The 17057-nt window shown below is 42.2% G+C and overlaps 1 protein-coding gene across 2 annotated transcripts in view; it reads left to right on the top strand.

Moving 5' to 3' along the window:
• Window positions 1-17057, top strand: part of FBXO36 (F-box protein 36) — a 110970-nt gene that overhangs the window by 1337 nt on the left and 92576 nt on the right. The window contains exon 2 of one of the 2 annotated variants that reach the window (XM_072618112.1): window positions 11901-11933. The exons of the other annotated variant lie outside the window; for it this stretch is intronic. Within the exon in view, the coding sequence (XP_072474213.1) occupies window positions 11931-11933 (3 nt within the window). The 5' untranslated portion in view covers window positions 11901-11930. The remainder of the gene's footprint in view (window positions 1-11900; window positions 11934-17057) is intronic. 2 annotated transcript variants of the gene reach the window in all.

Consider the following 17057-nt stretch of genomic DNA (forward strand, 5'->3'; position numbering starts at 1 on the left):
TTCTCATGGTGTCCTCAAAGACACCTCTACCCCTTGGCATGGAGGAAGTGCTGCCCTGGGGTGGCCGGGCGTCAATCACGTGCGGATGAGAGTAGACTGGAACTTCTGGACGACTTCGATCCTTCCAAAAAGAAGAGTGTGTGAAGGTGCCTTGCTCCTTCCTCCAGGCCTTCTAAGCACTCAGAATGAGTCTGTGGGCTTCGGAGGAGCCCTGGAACGTTATTGACCATAGGCCTTAATAAGCTGCCAAGCGCTCGATGTGGGGAAGCAGGCCTTCCCCGCTTCGTGCCCGCCCGCAGGCCTCTGCTGTTCCGCAGTGCGGCGGGTGTGCGTGTTCCGCAGCCCCCCCGCTGTGCCCCAGCGCTGGGCAGCGAGCAGGCAGGCTTCAGAGCGTGGAGCGCCGGGCCTGGGGTCCGACCTGGTGGCCCGGAGCAGCTCTGCGACCTGGGCGAGCCAGGTGACCCCGAGGCCCCTGCCGCGTCAGCGAGGTGGCCCAGCCCGACCTTGGTGGCCCTCCGGGGCTGACCGAGCTGACCGGAGGCCCAGCGGCCGTGTGGGCTTAGGACGCGTCTGCTCTGTCGTCCCACTCAGGAGATCCAGCCAGGCTGTTTTCGGCATGAGATAAATGGTGTTTTCGGTGTGACTCGTGTCGTAGCGCACGTGCAGTACAGACGTCTTCGCTCGCGTTAGCACGACGGATGTTCATGATGAAGACTTTCAGAGTGAGCGTGTGCAGATAAGCCAGCGTGGACATGCACATGTGTGTGCCGTGCGTGCTTGTCCGTGCATTCCAGCTTGTCCGGGGCGGTTACAGTTAAAGGCTGGCTGCTAGGAGGCGACGAAGCTGATAAGAGCAGTGCGTTATCAGAGCAGATCTGCGGATCCAGAAAATGGGCCTGTCCGCAGTGCCCAGGTGGAGATGTGTTGTACCTGGGGCCGTGCTTACCGCCGAATGACGCATGTGGGGGGGGAGGGGGCCGCTGCCAGGGCTCTTCTTGCTTCATTCCTTTTCATCGATTAACAGATACGTAGATATAGATACCTCAACTGTAAGCACGGCCCTCTGCTAGGTATTGTGGAGGATACAAGGAAGAATAAGGCGTGGTCCCTGTCTCCAAGAAGGGTTACAGTTTAGTTTGGGAAGGTGAACTGTACATAAAAATTTAACTCTTGAATTGTTATTTAGCAACAGTCCTGTAAGAGAAATCTCCCCAGGCAGTATCTAACTCGTTGCAAAATGAAGGGTATGTACAATACTACGTTAGCAATATGTCTTGGCTCTGTTCAGAAGTTAGCTCCCAGATGAAGCCTTTGTTGATTCCCCACTACCACTAATTATTCATATTCTCCCCCCCAAAAAATTGTATATACATATGTGCGCATATTCTGCATTTGCTCATTGCATACAGGTTGTTCCTACACCCTCCCAGTAGACTATAAGCTTCTTGAGGCTGCAGAGTTATTTTCATTTTTGTTTTTGTACCCCCAGCACCTAGAAAGTGTCTGTCACCCAACCATAAAAAAAAAAATGCTTATTGAATTAAATTGAGAGGAGAAATTACTTTGCCCTGAGGTTAATTCAGAAAATCATAACAAAGAAGATAGTTTCGAAGATATTTACGGATGTTCTTGAGTCAATATTCTTTTCTATTGAAGTCAAAACGTTACTTCCATGTCATTTCTTCATCTGTAAAATGCGGATAGTAATAGCACTTACTTCCCAGGGTTGTTGGGAGGATTAAATGAGGTAGTTTCTGTTCAGTGCTGTGTAAACTTTACCTAAGCTGTATAAATGCTAACAACAGAAGTGATCTGTGAATAACAGCGTCCAGATCCTCCTGGTTGTAGCCAATGTTGGGAGGCAGCCGTCCCAACTTCCCCTCCCATTTACTAGTCAGGTTCTCATAGAAGGGCTCCTAGACCCCCTCAGTGCACTAGGGGGTTGTCTTTGCTAACACCAAAGCTCACGAGCCCTCACCAGCGTGCTTCTTGTCATGATTGTTGATATCATTTAGGTAGTCAGACTCTATTAGTTTTTAGAAAGATCTGGTTACTGAGATGACATAGTGAGAACAGTTGGCACTAAACGTCCCCAGCCAAATTCTCTGACACAACTCCTGCCTGTTATTGGGGGGGAAATCAGGGTGTGTGTGGTGTTCAAGAGGACTAACCCTTCTGGTGAGAAGGCTTGCCAAGCCCTTTTCAGGACTGCTCATCCACCCTGGGGGTCCCCCTGATTCCCCCGACTCTCACCTGTGGCTCCAAGAAGCCGTGTGCACAGTGACCACACTCCAACAGAACCATCTCGGCCAATGGGTTAAACCTCAAACCTACTGGTGATTTAGGGGATGTATTCCCCAAACGTGTGAAGACTTCCCTGGTGGAATGAACGAATGAGAACAATTTATTCCAGTGGCCTTGAAGGTGCTGTGGAGAGCTTAAGAGCTTGGTCAGCCATTGAAGACAACAATGTCACCCACCGCATCCACTGCCGTCATCAATCTTCTTGACTCTTGTCCTGCCACTGGACTTCTATGGATTTTAAAGACTCTGAAAGAGAAACTGAGGCTGACAACCTTGTGCAGCTCTACCTCCCTTAAATCCAGTTCATGAATAAGTCAAGATGTCACCATGATGTCATTGGTCCTCCTTGAAAATGAAAGACAAACAACAAGGGAAGGAGGGCAGATGACCACAGAGGTAGAAGATGAAGTCCCCCCCTCCTTACCAAGCCACTGTTCAGAGGGACTGACGAGAACATTCATTCATCCATGCCACTCTCCTTTTTGTAGAATACCCACAGGAAATAACTCAGTTTCTGCAGCCAGTCGACCACTTTTTCTGTACCACAGCATTCCATTTTAGTTTACCTTCCAGATATAAATTGATTGAGGCTTTTTTGTCCTTAGTTGGAGCACCTTTGACTTCATTCCCATTCATTCAGATATAAGGACCAGCATACTCAATTGACTCCATCATTATATAGTGAGCTTGTAGAGCTTAAAAAATAGTAGACCTAGCACATATTTGGGCCTTTCTTATTAAGTGTAATCTCCTTGAGGGTAGACATAATTTTTTTCCCTATATTGTCCCCAAAGCCTAGCACAGTGCCTGACACATAGTAGGCTCTTGATAAATGCTTGTGGGTTGGACAGTTCCAAGAAATTTTCAGACATACTGGAGCTAATCTATATGGTATGATCTGCCACAATTGATAATGTTAGTCATTTATTAAGGCTTACTCTGTGTGCCCTTAGCAGTGGGCAAAATGTTGGGCTAATTATCCATTTAGCACCTAGTCATTCCCAAATCACTAAAATAATAGAAGGTAAGTATATTCATAATGCTTTGTCATATTTGACTGCTTTTACTGAGCCCTGATCAAGGAAGCAGTCAAGTAGTCCCTAGCCAGTTTAAAATAGCTCTCGGTCACCTGAGAAATCCTTTCAGTGCAGTAGGCCGTGGCACCCATCAGAGGCACATGAAACATCCAGGAGCTGTTGTGATTGAATGTGCCTATGCTTTTGAAGCACAGAAACTGCCCGTAGACTTGTAAGAGTCATGGCAAACCTGAGGACCACTAAGGCTAAGGCCACTATCAGCCTGCACCAGGGAAGTCTTTACACAACGGAAAACATTCATTGGCCAGAGGAAACCAAAAACTCGCTGAATCTGACTCAAGCAATACATGGACCAGTCATATGCTGATGGACAGAAATAGAAAACCAGATCAAGAATACCAGAGTGTGCTTGGAGAAGACAGGATATGGTGCCAGCAGAGCATCTATCTCCAGCCCCCATTTGAAGGGCTAGGGAGCCTATGCTTTCACTGGACAGATCACATCCTTTTCTTGAAAAGGTTCATCAGTAGCCTCTCTGGGCCATACACACATTAAATAGCAAGGCAATTATAATAACAGGTAAATCCTAGATCAAATGGGATAAAGGCAAAGTACTTTGCAAACCTCAAAGCACTACGCAAATGTCAATTGTTGTTAGTATTGCTGTTATAATAAGAGAATTTTGCTTTTCTTAAGAGGAAAGATTCAGTTCTTACAATTTGGGGCTAATTAAATAGATTAAGGAATAGTTGTACAATTTCAAGAATATTTTACCCCATCCCCACATCCCCCTCGAGGAACTATGTTCTTTGCAATCCAAGATGATGAAACTTTTGAGACAGTCAAAAGGCAAACAGGAACCACACTACTAACTAGAATTCACATTTAAATAATGCTTATAATGCTTTGGGCAGCTGGATGGTACTGTGGATAGTCAGGAAGACTCATCTTCCTGAGTTCAAATCTGGCCTTAGACACTTACTAGCTGTGTCACTCTGGGCAAGTCACTTATCCCTGTTTGCCTCAGCTTCCTCATCTGTAAAATGAGCTGGAAAAGGAAATGGCAAAACACTTCAGTATCTTTGCCAAGAAAACCCAAATGGGATCATTAAGACTCGGATATGAATGAAAAACAACTCAACTAGAATGCTTTAAGTTTTACAAAATGTTTTACTCAAATTTTTATGAGACTTACTGGAGAATATCTCCTATCTGTCTTGGTCTAAATTTGTTTATTCTCTCCCCTGCCCTTTATATTGTATAACTAGGTCCCAATGAGTACAAATAATGAATCCCTGGAAGTGATTGCATTGTTCAAATTCACGCTGCATGCTTCCAGACTGGAACCACAATTACCTTATTTTACATCAAGTAAAACTCTGAATAGCATAAATTCCAATATACACAACCACGTATTCATTAGTTGCACTTATTGAAACATAGTCATATCATTGCAGATATGCTGATGTAACACTTAGTTGCTAAAAAGGAGATATCAAGAATAACTCAGGAAAGAAGTTTCTGTTGATTTGATTTGTTTATCTCTCAGCTGAGCTTACAGTAAGAAGCCTAAATAAAGGGAACAGGTTTTCCCATAGACCAATTTATATGTAATCCAAACAACGGTAGAATTTGTAGTTTAATGAATATATGTACATATGTATATGTACACACATATACATACACATATGGAAAGAGAGAGAGAGAGAGAGATCAAGCTGGTAATGTGAAGTGAGTGTTTGCTAGCTTTGGAATTAGAAGAACTCAGTTTTAAATCCAGGTCTTGCTACTTTGCTCCCTTCAGAAGACTGAGTAAGTCTTTAAAATTCTCTGAGCCTCTTTTTGTCATCTGTAAAGTAGGCTGGCCACCAAGATGATCTCTAAGAATTCTGCAACCTCATCAGTCTGGCTTTGAGGGTCACCTTTCAGCTGAAACTCTTCTCCCCAGCTAGCAGCATTCTCTCCATCAGAAGATCTCATAACATCTCATCAGTCTTCATCCTTCTGGACCTCTCCATGGCATGTAATCATCTTTCTATAGACTCTCTTCTCTGGGTTTTCCTGACTGCTCTCTCTTCCTGTGTCTCTGGTGCTGACCACACCTCTGCCTCCTTTGGGGCTCTTCATCCCCACCATCATGCCCACCATCATGCCCACAAGGCACAGCCCTCAGCCATCTTCTCTTTTCACTCTTGTACTATATCATTTGTCTTCTTGATGCAGGTGATTCTCAGCTGTCTATATCCAGCCCTTGTCCCTCTTCTGAGTTCCTTAAGAGCCAGTCCTATTGATCAAAAATGACAAGAAGACACAAAGTGAACAGGAGGAGGGGACATGGAAGTTACAGGTGTAGACCCCCTTTTCTGGGAGTTTATACATCCATACATAGGTAGATAGGTAGGTGAGTATGCAGGTCCACATGTGTGTTGACATATGTATGTACAGATATGCACATATATTCATATATACACATATCAACTCACATCGATATCAACATGTGTTTATGTGCATACCTATAGTGATATACATATACACATGTATCAGTATGCATGTATACCCACACACATGAATCAACACACATACACATCTCTGCACATACATTAACATACCTATATACTCACACCTATAAACCAACATACATGTACATGCACATATATTAATCAACATATACAAACACACATTTGTCCACAAACCCTTACATACATACCCACACCTACATATCAACATGTATGTGTATATACACATGCCGTATATGATTATATATATAACACACATATATACATGCCAGTATCAGCATACATATACATGGCACACACATATACATATGTAAGTTGATAACTTGATGAGGCAATGGGGTAACAGGAAGAGTGTTTTGGGGGGATTTGTTTGTTTTTTAAAGAATGGGAAATTGTGAGAATGATTTTAGATAGCAGTGAAGGAACTGATAGATACAGACACATTGAAGATTAGACAAAGGGAATGCCTGAGGGGCATCAAGAGAAGGGGACAGGAGTGCAGACTTGGGGAGAAAGGTGTGGTTCCTAAAGATGGAAGGACCACCTCTTCATCAGCCACTGGAGAAAAGAGGAGGTGATTTCAAGACATTTTGAGGCATAGAATGGAGGGGAAAGGAGGAGTGATATGAAATAGTTTCTATTTAGGAAGTAATATCATCTGCTGGGAGGGAGTCAGACAGGCCTTGTGGTTCAGATTAGAATGAAACTGGACAGTAATCATTTAGCATTTCACAAAATAAGTTTCTAATACCTTGGGAAGGATCTCCATCAGGGATACAGCACTGATTCAATTGGGCACAGCACCCAGCCAGCAGCCTGTATCAAGCTGGAGGAGCCCTTGATGGCTCATACTCTGGGCTTTTACACTTTTCTAAATGCTAGAACTAGGAAACTATGTCAATAGTTTGAGTCTTAGTCCCCCTGCACCAGTTAAATCTCAAGCACAATTCTTTGCCTTTTGCCTAACCTAACCTAACCTACATGAGGGTAAATGCTGCTTCTACCTCAGAAGAAGGGGTCACTTTAGGAGGTGTGAAAAAAGAAAAGGTTTGAAACAGGATTGAACAGTGTTGTTTTGGTCCTATCCCCAACGTTCTTCCTCCTAGATAAAATTTGAAGTCCCCACAAATCACAGCAAGGACCTTTGTGCTCACTGACCTATATTTTGAATTCTGAATATGCCTCTGGGGGCTTTGGAAGGTCCACAAGTGTGGGGGGGCCCTCAATCTGTCCAACAGCTGCTGTGCATTCTTTCCTGCATACTTCCCCCAGGGCCTTATTTCCCATAAAAAGTCCACAGCCTTTTGGAAAATCTTCTCTGTGGCCCCCTCATTCCTGGGTATTTCCAAAAATTAATCATCTTTGTGAGGGCCCATAATTGATCAGCGCTGTTCGTTTTACTCACTCCCAACAAAATCTAGACTCCCTGGAACTCCCTTCCTGGATATAATGAAGTAAAAAATACTCCTTGATTTTCCATCCACTTATTCCTTTTCTAGAGAGTTTGTGAAATTATGGGGACATTCAAGGCTAGAATTGTCCAGCTCCTTTTGCCTGCTACCACATGAGGAATAAAAGTAGCTGTCTGATTGATGCCACAACCCACCTCTCCACTAGCCCTGCCCACTGCTTCAGCCTGCAGCCCATCAAGGGGAAGAAAGACCAACTGACCCCTCAAGTTTGCAGCCCACAGCTGTCTCTGGGCCTAGGGACACATCTTAGTCCTTTCTAGCTGGTCAGAAATAGAGTCACTTAATTCTGTGTTATTTCTCATACGTTGCTCTCTCACAATATTTGGAATCTTATCTAGGTACAAACTTATTAATGTATATAGAGCAGCTGGTGGCTCAGCAGACCGAGCGCTGGGCCCAGAGCCAGGAAAACCTGATTATCCCAATGCAGATGATTCCCAGCTGTCTATATCCAGCCCCAGTCTCTCTTCTGAGCTCCTTGAGAGCAGGGCCTGTTGAGCAAAAATTACAAGAGGACATACAGTGAACAGGGGGAGAAACAGAAGTTACCAGTGTAAACAATTTTTTTTTAAGTTTATTGCATGTTTGTATGTGTACATACATAATGTACGAGCTGGCCTCAGACATTTACTGGCTCTGTCACTGGTCATGCATGTCCAGTGTCATACTAGCTGACACGTCATTTAATCTGTTTGCCTCCATTCCCTCAGACTGTAAAATGGGGATAATAGAAGCAGCTGCCTCACAGTTATTGTAAGAATCAAATGAGATAATATTTGTAAAATGCTTACTTAGCACAGGGCCTGGCACATAGCAGGTAACAGACTCTTCCCCCTATTTGTTCATAAAGATCTCACTCCCTGCCCCCCTGTCCCCATATTTAGGGTAACACTTTTTTATTTTTTCTTCTCTGGTGTTCAGTTTAGTGTATTTTCTTTTTAGAATTTTGGCAATCTTCCTCTAAGCCTTAACCATTTCTCCAAGCACTATTTCAATAGCTCCCATTAATCCTCCCAAAATACAGCTGTGATCACAAAATCTCAGGGTAGAAGGGGCTTCAGAATTCATCTAGTTCAGTCCATGGCTGGGTAGGAATCCCTTTTACAAAATGCAGATCACGTGAACACCTCCCTCTAAGGGACTGTGTTCAACCTTGAGACAAACATCATTGCTGTAGTAGGTTGGGAGTGAATTGGGAGCAAAGGTGAGAAGTACCAGCATTTATCAGTCTTCACAATATTTAAGCTGCCTTTGGGCCATGGCATCGAGGAAAAGTACCAGGCTGTGATGCCAATGAGAAGCCACAGCTGTCTCATTACTAACTCTCAGACCCAACCCTTGTGTGGTGATAGGGAAAGAGTGGGCAGTCCTGGCTCTGAAAAGCCCCTGGTTTTCACTGATTCTGTAAAAACAGGACCCCTTAGAAGGGGATTTATGCCCAACACAAATTTCAAAGGACTAGTAACAACTTTATGAACACATTTAGCCTGAAATAAATAAAGCTTCCCTACCGAAGCTTTAATTGTAGGATAATTTTCCTTGTATTAAACTGAGAATCTGCTGCTCATCTGCTTCCACTTGTTGATACTGGTTCTCTCCTCCATTTCCTCTAGGATCAAGCAAAAACAAACCAATCGATTCTGATATGACAGCCCTTCAAAGATTTTCAAAATCTCTTTTCCATACTGCACATCCTCATCTGGTTCTTTCAAACAATCTTCACATGCCAGGTTTCCGTTTCCTTCGCAGTCCTGGTCACTGTCCTCTTCATAAGTTTGTCAATAGCATTCCTAAAATATCTCCAATCGCCACAGGCAGAGGGATCCAAGCTTCAAGTGCAGCCACAGGACAACCAGCAGCCTCACTCTAAGCTTACCCTGCCATCATGCATGCAGCCTAAAAGTGAATTCACCTTTTGGCCTACATGTTACATACTTTTAACTCATTTTGAATTAATTGATTGTTAGCACATAGGAATATCCTAACATAAAAGAGGTTATGAAGGGCAGGCCAAGAAACTGCTAGAAGTAATGGAAAATGTGTGGGATTGTGTGAAGATAGATTAAGTTAGGACTGCAAACAGTCCACCAAAACCTCAAGGCCTTTTTTCACATGAACAAGATATCTTGCTCATCTCCCTTATTCTGTACTTGTATTTTTTTTTTAACTTGAGTTCAAATCCAGTGCATTATATTTATCCTTGTTACATTTCATCTTATTATTTGATCTGTTATTCTCGGCCATTTAAATCTTTTTAGCTCTAGATTTTGCCATCCAATATGCTCTTTACATATTTACTTACCTATATACCAAACTGCACATCAGCCACAAATTTGGTTATTATTCCATCTATGATTTTATCCAAATTATTTAAATTGTTGTAATAAGGCCAGGGACATAGTTCTGTGGAACCCCAGCAGAGATCAGAATTCAATTCATTAATTACCATTCTTGGGAGATGGTCTTTAACTAGCTCTTTATCCCTCTATTATTAAAGGACCTCCATCTTATCAGGTAGTCAGTTATTGACCTACTGCTATATGCCAGACACCATTCTAGCCACTAGGGATACATAAAGAAAAATTAACAGACCCTACCTTTAAGAAGCTTCAGGGGGACAAAAGGTAAGTGTATGTAAGCACTGACATGTGTATGTGTGTACATATGTGTATGTATACTTGCACAATACATGTGTATATGTAGGTATGTGTATAGTTGTTCATGTATATAAAGTACATATAGACTATAATATATACAAAATAAATTAAGGATAGTTTGGGGAAGGGGCTAACAATTGGAAGAATCAGGAAAGGCTTCTTTTAGAAGGTTGTGCTTAAACTGAGTCTTAGAAGAGAACCCAGATTTTTTAAAATCATTTTTCCCAACTTTATATATATGTATACATATATAGACAATTTTTAACATTCATTTTTTGCAAAATTTTGAGTTCCAAATTTTTCTCCCTCCCTTTCTCCCCTCACCCTTCCTAAAATGTTAAGCAACTTGATACAGGTTTATATATGTATAGTCATGTAAAACACATTTGCATATTAGTCATGTTGTAAGAGAAGAAACAGACCAAAATAAAAAAATCCATGAGAAAAAATAAAGTGACAATAACGTGCTTCAGTCTGCCTCCAGAGTCCATCAATTCTTTCTCTGGATGTGGACAGCGTTTTCCATCATGAGGCCTTTGTAATTGGCTTAGGTCATTATACGGCTGAGAAGAGCTCATTGATTCATAGCTGACTATCCTATAATGTTGCTGTTCCAATGTACAGTGTTCTCCTGGTTCTGCTCATTTCATTTTGCATCAGTTCATAGAAGTCTTTTCAGGTTTTTCTAAAATCTGCCTGCTCATCATTCCATTTTGCACAATAAATAGTATTCCATTACATTCATACACCACAGCCTGTTTAGCCATTCCCCAATTGATGGGTATCCCCTCAATTTCTAATTTTTTGCTACCACAAAAAGAGCTACAAATATTCTTGTGCACGTAAGTCCTTTTTCCTTTTTTATGATCTCTTTGGGATATAGACCTAGTAGTGGTATTGCTAGACCAAAGGTTGAGCAGTTTGGTTGCCCTTTGGGCATAGTTCCAAATTGCTCTCCACAATGGTTGGATCAGTTCACAATTCCACCAACAGTGCATTAGTTGCAGTTTTCCCACATGTTCTCCAATGTTTATCATTTTCCTTTTCTGTCATATTAGCCAATCTCATAGGTGTGAGGTGGTACCTTAAGAACAGGAATTCTAAGAACTGAAAATGAGGAAGGAAAGGTATTCCAAGAATGAAAAAAGAGCATAAAGATATTGTCATGTATGACTAAAGGCAAGAATGCAGAAAAAGGAGTAATCTATAATGAGGTCAGAAAGGTAGGTCAGGGGCAGATTATGAAGGTCTTTCAATTCCAAACAGACGAGTTTTTGTTTGGGAACAGAACTCCCCAATAGGGACCTTATTTTGAGTTTCTTGAGTAGGTAAATGACATTAGGGTTAGATTTACAATTAAGAAAAAATCATGTTTTCAGCTATGTGAAAGATGTAGTGGAAGGAAGAAAGGCTTGAGCCGGGTGACCAATTCTGGGGCTATTGTAATAGTTCAGCCAAGAAGTAATAGAAGCCAACACTAAGGTGTGACTGTGAGTTTTGAGAAGGAATCAAATGCTAAAGGTGTTGGGGGAGATTTAGCAACTGACTCGATTAGATCGATATGTGGTGTGAGGGAAAGTAAGACACTGTGAAGATTGAGATTGTAAACCGGAGAAACTGAGGGGATTGACAAAAATAAAGGAAGAGGAGTGGGATTTGGGCAAAAGATGAGTTCTGTCTGGACATGCTGAGGGTGAGATGCTTGTGGAACATTCGAGGGTGAGTCCTGGGGGAAACAGCCATCAGGTTTGGCAATTAATAAAATACTGGTCATTTTGGAGAGAGTAGTTTTCGTTGAGTGATGAGGACAAAAGCCAGATTGCAAAGAGTGGAGACATGAAGGAGAGCAGTGTAAGTGGAGATGAGAAACTGAAGGGAAGAAGTAGAGACCTCTTTTTTTTTTTTTTTTTTTAGGAGTTTGAGAAAGTGGAGTGAAGATAGAGGATGGTAAGGATGTTACAGAGACTGCTTTGCCAAATTCAGTTGGGTGTATGCTGGGTATTTGTATATATTAAAACAAAGTTTACTAATGCATCTTTTCAGGTAAGTCAATAAGCATTTATGAAACACCTACTATGTGTTGGGCAATATGCTGAGTGCTGGTAACACTAAGAAAGAGAAAAACCTGCCCACAAGGAGCTCACAATTCAATGTAAAGGGGAACACAGCATGCACACTGTGTGTGAACAAAGAATATACAGGGTAAATGAAAGATGCTTTCAGGAGGAAGGCACTAGAACCTGGAAGGATGGAAAAGTCTTCTAACAAGAGGATGGAATTTGAGCTGACACCTAAAGGAAGCCAAGGAAGCCAGGAGGCAGAGGTCAAATGCCCAACTCCAGCCCAGGTAGGCTGCATCTAGTAGGACATGTCCTTGATCTACCAGTAACTCTGCCCAAAAAAGAAATGAGGTGAATTTGGCGTGTCTTCTTCTTGAAGAACCACATCAATTTGTAGAGATCACCACCTTCCAAGAGCTCACGGATCATCCCAAGAATTCCGTCAAGAATCCAATTTCAGATTGGGACACTTGGGAGAAGAATACAACTTCTCCCCCCTTTGGAAAATCAGGACTTTTCCTAGACCTCTAGAGGTTTTCACCTTTCAAGAATAATTCATCATTCACCTTTGCAAGTTATTTCTATACTTTGGAATAAAATTCAGCTGGACCAGGTGACTTGGAGAGCTTTTCTGGGATATGCTTGCAATCTCCTCACTCTTCTTGGATTTCAATCCCTGTTTTGTTCTCTACTTCTCAGACTGAGAAACTTTCTCCTTTCGACCCTCCTCATCCACCTTTAATGGCTCTCCATTGTGGAGTGAATTAAGTGCAACCTTCTTTAGTTCCCAATCCAAATTGTTTTTCAGCCTTACCTAGACACACACACACACACACACACGGTACCCCACAATCTTTGACCCCCATGCTCTCCCTCAGTGACATCCTTTGACCTGCATTTCCCTTCTCTCCCCTTCCCACTCTGTCAATTCAATTCAGTAAGCTTTTATTAAGTGCTTGCCATATACCAGGAACTTTGTAAGTTCCAGAGATAGAAGGATTCAAACAAGAAACAGCTCTTACCCTAGAGGAGCTGAATCTTACCCATTTCTCAAAACTATTTCTTTTTGAAGCCTTCGTTAATCCCCATAATCAGATGTGAATGTAATCTCTCTCTCTATCCCTTTCTCCCTCTCCCTGCCACCCTCCCTCCTCTCTTTCCCTCTCCCTCTGTCTGTCTCTCTGTCTTTCTCTTTCTCTCTCTATAACAGCAAGCACCCTGGCACACCCAGAATGACCTGCTAGCACAGGTTCTTGGATCTGCTTTTCTTAAAGGAAAGCAACTTTTAAGAGGTCAACAATCTTCTTTAATTACATTCACTAGTTCAGGGGAAAAGTCAGTACCCTGAACATCTGAGAAAAGACAAGCAGAGAAAATACAAACAGAAAAAATACAAGCAGAGAAATTAGCATAAAGACCAACCGATGGGACCCTGACTGTCTGAAATCAAAGCAATATTGCTATACATTTTACATACACCAAAGATCTAGAGAGTCTTTACATTTGAACATTTGATGGAGTCTGAACATACAGCTACTCAGAGTTTCCATCAAGGAATCAACCAGTCCTTCTCATAAGCAAACCCCCAAAGTAAAATACTTCTCAGAGCCAGAAGGCATCTCAACCCTCATGACTCAGTGCCTAATCAATTTAGTACCAAAAGGTGTGGAAGCCTTCCCACAAACAAGTCTCCTTCTAAGCAAGCTCCTTCTTAGGCAATTCTGTCCCTCAATGGGCTCCATGTGAAGCCCATTGATGGACGGGGAAGATATTATTATCCCATTAATGGTACACCCTCTCCCTTCTCTCTCTCTCCCTCTCCCTAACTGTGTGTCTCTGTTCGTTTCTCTCCCTGTCTCTCCTCCCTCTCTGTCTCCATTTCTGTCCCTGCTTATCTATTTCTTCCTCTCTCTCTCTCTCTCTCTCTCTCTCTCTCTCTCTCTCTCTCTCTCTCTCTCTCTCTCTCTCTCTCTCCCTCTCTCCCCCCCTTCTTCTCTCCCCCCTCCCTCTCCCTCTCTCCTCCCCTCTTTCTTTCTCTCTCTCTCTCCATTCCTCTCTCTCAGCACCCCTCTCCTCATGCCAAACGGAATGATTGGCTCTCTAAATATGAGCCCACACATTCTAGGGACCTTGTGTATACAAGGTGAAAATGTGCAGGGCAAATTTTTTTGTGTGTGTGATAATGGCCTTACTATATTTGTTTGCTCTCTCCAAAAGCAAATTAAATTTGGCAGACAATCAATGGGAAGTATGCCATTGAAGGGTGCGTGGTATTAGAAAATACTGTCCACTCAGGGTTATCCCCTAGAAGCCTGTGGGGAGTACTGATCATAGGCCCCTATGAGAACTCAACCTGTAAGTGAGAATGAGAATTAGGAAAGTGAGTCATGGAAGGGCTTGCTATACTTGGGCCCTCAATATAACAGCCTTTAGGTCTTGTGATCCTTTTCTCTGTATTAAGGAGTTTATTTCAGAGAAAAAGCTTTTCATACACTCATAGTAGCTCAGAGCCCCCAGTCAGAAAAATTCCTAACATCCATACTTTCTTCCCTGATTTAAAAAAAAAAATTGTTTTATTTGTAGCTAACCCTTGGGTACTCTATGTTTGCAGCAAAAATCAAAATATGGGAAACATTTACATTAAAGAAAAGAGTACATAACAATAGATGTTATTGGGAAAGCATGGGGAAGGAAAGTTGGGAAAGAACAGAGATTTTTTTTTAAGTACTTTTTCTTAGTATTAGAAGAGATAGAAGAGGCAGCTAGGTGGTGTGCTGGGTAGAGTGCTAAGACTGGAGTCAGGATGATCTGAGTTTACATCTGTCCTCAGACGCTTAAAAGCTATGTGACCCAAGGCAAGTCATCTCATTGTCTGCCTCAGTTTCCTTAACTGTAAAATGGGGATACTGATAGCACTTACATACAAGGGTTGTTTTGAGGAGCAAATAAGGTAATATTTTTGTAAAGTGTTTACCCCAGTGCCTGGCCACAGTAGGTGTTTTTATTAAATGCATGTTCCCTTCAGTCCCAGTAGCTTCAGTCTGAGTCTTCTGCCTTGAGGTGTATACTTAGAACACATGGAGATTCGAAGCAGCATGTCATGGAAACAGCCCTGGATAGGGAATCCAAAGACTTGGGTTTCAGTCTCCATCTGACCACCATTTGCAAATCTGTGATGATGATGATGATGATGATGATGATGACAATAACAACTGGCATTTATATGGTATATTAAGGTTTATAGAGAAATCCTGTGAGGAAAATAGACTGGAGTTACTGGTAGTGCCCTTGTGAGGTGCCCATGAGATACTGTGGGTGAAAGTGCTTTGTAAAGTGCTATTCAGATGAAGGTGTTACTGGTATGTTAAAATGAATTCAACTTTATTTCAAGACTGTCTTGAGAATTTTTCGACCACATCTTAATACCCTAACCTTAAATAACATAACTTTGTTTTGTTTTGTTTTGGTCTAGACACAGTAGGAAACTACCTGGGGAAGAAATTCTCCTTGTCAGTGCCCATTAGCATCTCTTCTACACTTTATTGCCTTAGAGATTCTCTTTGGGCACTAAAGAGGTCAAGTCATTTGTCTGGGTTCACACAATCTGAGAGAAAGTGGCCTGCAATCCTAGGGGCCAGCTCTTTGTCCACAACTACCACATTCTGCTGCCTCTCTTAAATAAATAATGACATATCCAATATTAAACTTGCCCTGCCTCTTCCAGAGGAGAGAAGCCAGAACGGTGGGTGGAAGTCTGCAAAGAGGGAAATTTACGCTTGATATAAAAAATAACTTTCCAAGGGTCTAGGCCAGGGATGGGGAACCCACAGCCTCAAGGCTGTGGCCTTCTAGGTTCTCAGGTGTGGCCTTTTGATTGAGTCCAAGTTTTACAGAAAAAATCCTTTTATTAAGGGAATTTGTTCTGTGAAGTTTGGATTCAGTCAGAGGGCTGTGCTTGAGGGCCTAGAGGGCCACATGTGCCCTCAGAGCCACAGATTCCCCCTGTTCTACAGCTATCACTTAGAGTTTCTTTGTGGTGGATAGGAGGTAAGAGGTCTTAAAAGGCTGTGTGACTGGCACCCTGAGTAGATTTTGGAGAGCTCTTGTGCAGTTATGTGCTAGACTGGTTGGTCCCCAAGGTCTCTTCTGACTCTGAGATTCTACCAATGTATAATTAGTTAATTGGTTTGCCATTCCTTGCTCTGACTGACATCCTCCTATAGAGGTTATTTTAAAACTGCTATTCACCTTACCCTTCTCTCTACATAGTCTCTCTCTCTCTCTCTCTCTCTCTCTCTCTCTCTCTCTCTCTCTCTCTCTCTCTCTCTCTCTCTCTCTCATTTTCATAAAACTCTATGCTAATCCTTCTCATTGTTTCCATGAGCTACCTTCTCGCCTCAGCCAGAATATTTTCACATTACTGCTCTTATTCCTTCAGGGTTGTTAGGAGTGCTTTGTACAAAGTAGGCACTAAGTATGGATTTGTTCAGTGGAATTGAATCAGAATCTTCACATTTTTTGCTGCTTACCACCATTCATTTGTCATCTCAGTCCTCTCATTCCTTTTTCACATCATGGTTTCTGGTTTTCCACCCTTCAATACTAAAGCTTCCTTCCTTTCTGAGTCTGTCTTTCCTCTGCAGAGCCCCAGAGCTGAGGACATTGTTGTTTCTCCTGATGTCTTGATTTCTTTCTTTGATGGTTGTTTCTGAGCAGATTAACTAGAATGAGTATGTCCTTTGATTCTACATGAGTCATGTAAGGTGTTGATCATGTTGTACTCCTAATCTTTTAGAAGAGATTCCCAAACTTAGCCTTTTGACACCCATGTATATCTCCACTCAAATAAAGTTTTGAATAATAACAATTTTCATTCCTTCTAATTTTCTTGAAATTCCCGATGGTACTTCTAAGGTATGGAAAGCAAGCATTGCAAAGAGGAACAAATAATGTCATACTCCAGAAAGGTTGGCAATCAGTGTCTGAAATGATGTAACTGGTATTTCAAGGC

The sequence above is a fragment of the Notamacropus eugenii genome, chromosome 6, assembly GCF_028372415.1.
Source record: "Notamacropus eugenii isolate mMacEug1 chromosome 6, mMacEug1.pri_v2, whole genome shotgun sequence".
Taxonomy (NCBI): Eukaryota; Metazoa; Chordata; class Mammalia; order Diprotodontia; family Macropodidae; genus Notamacropus; species Notamacropus eugenii.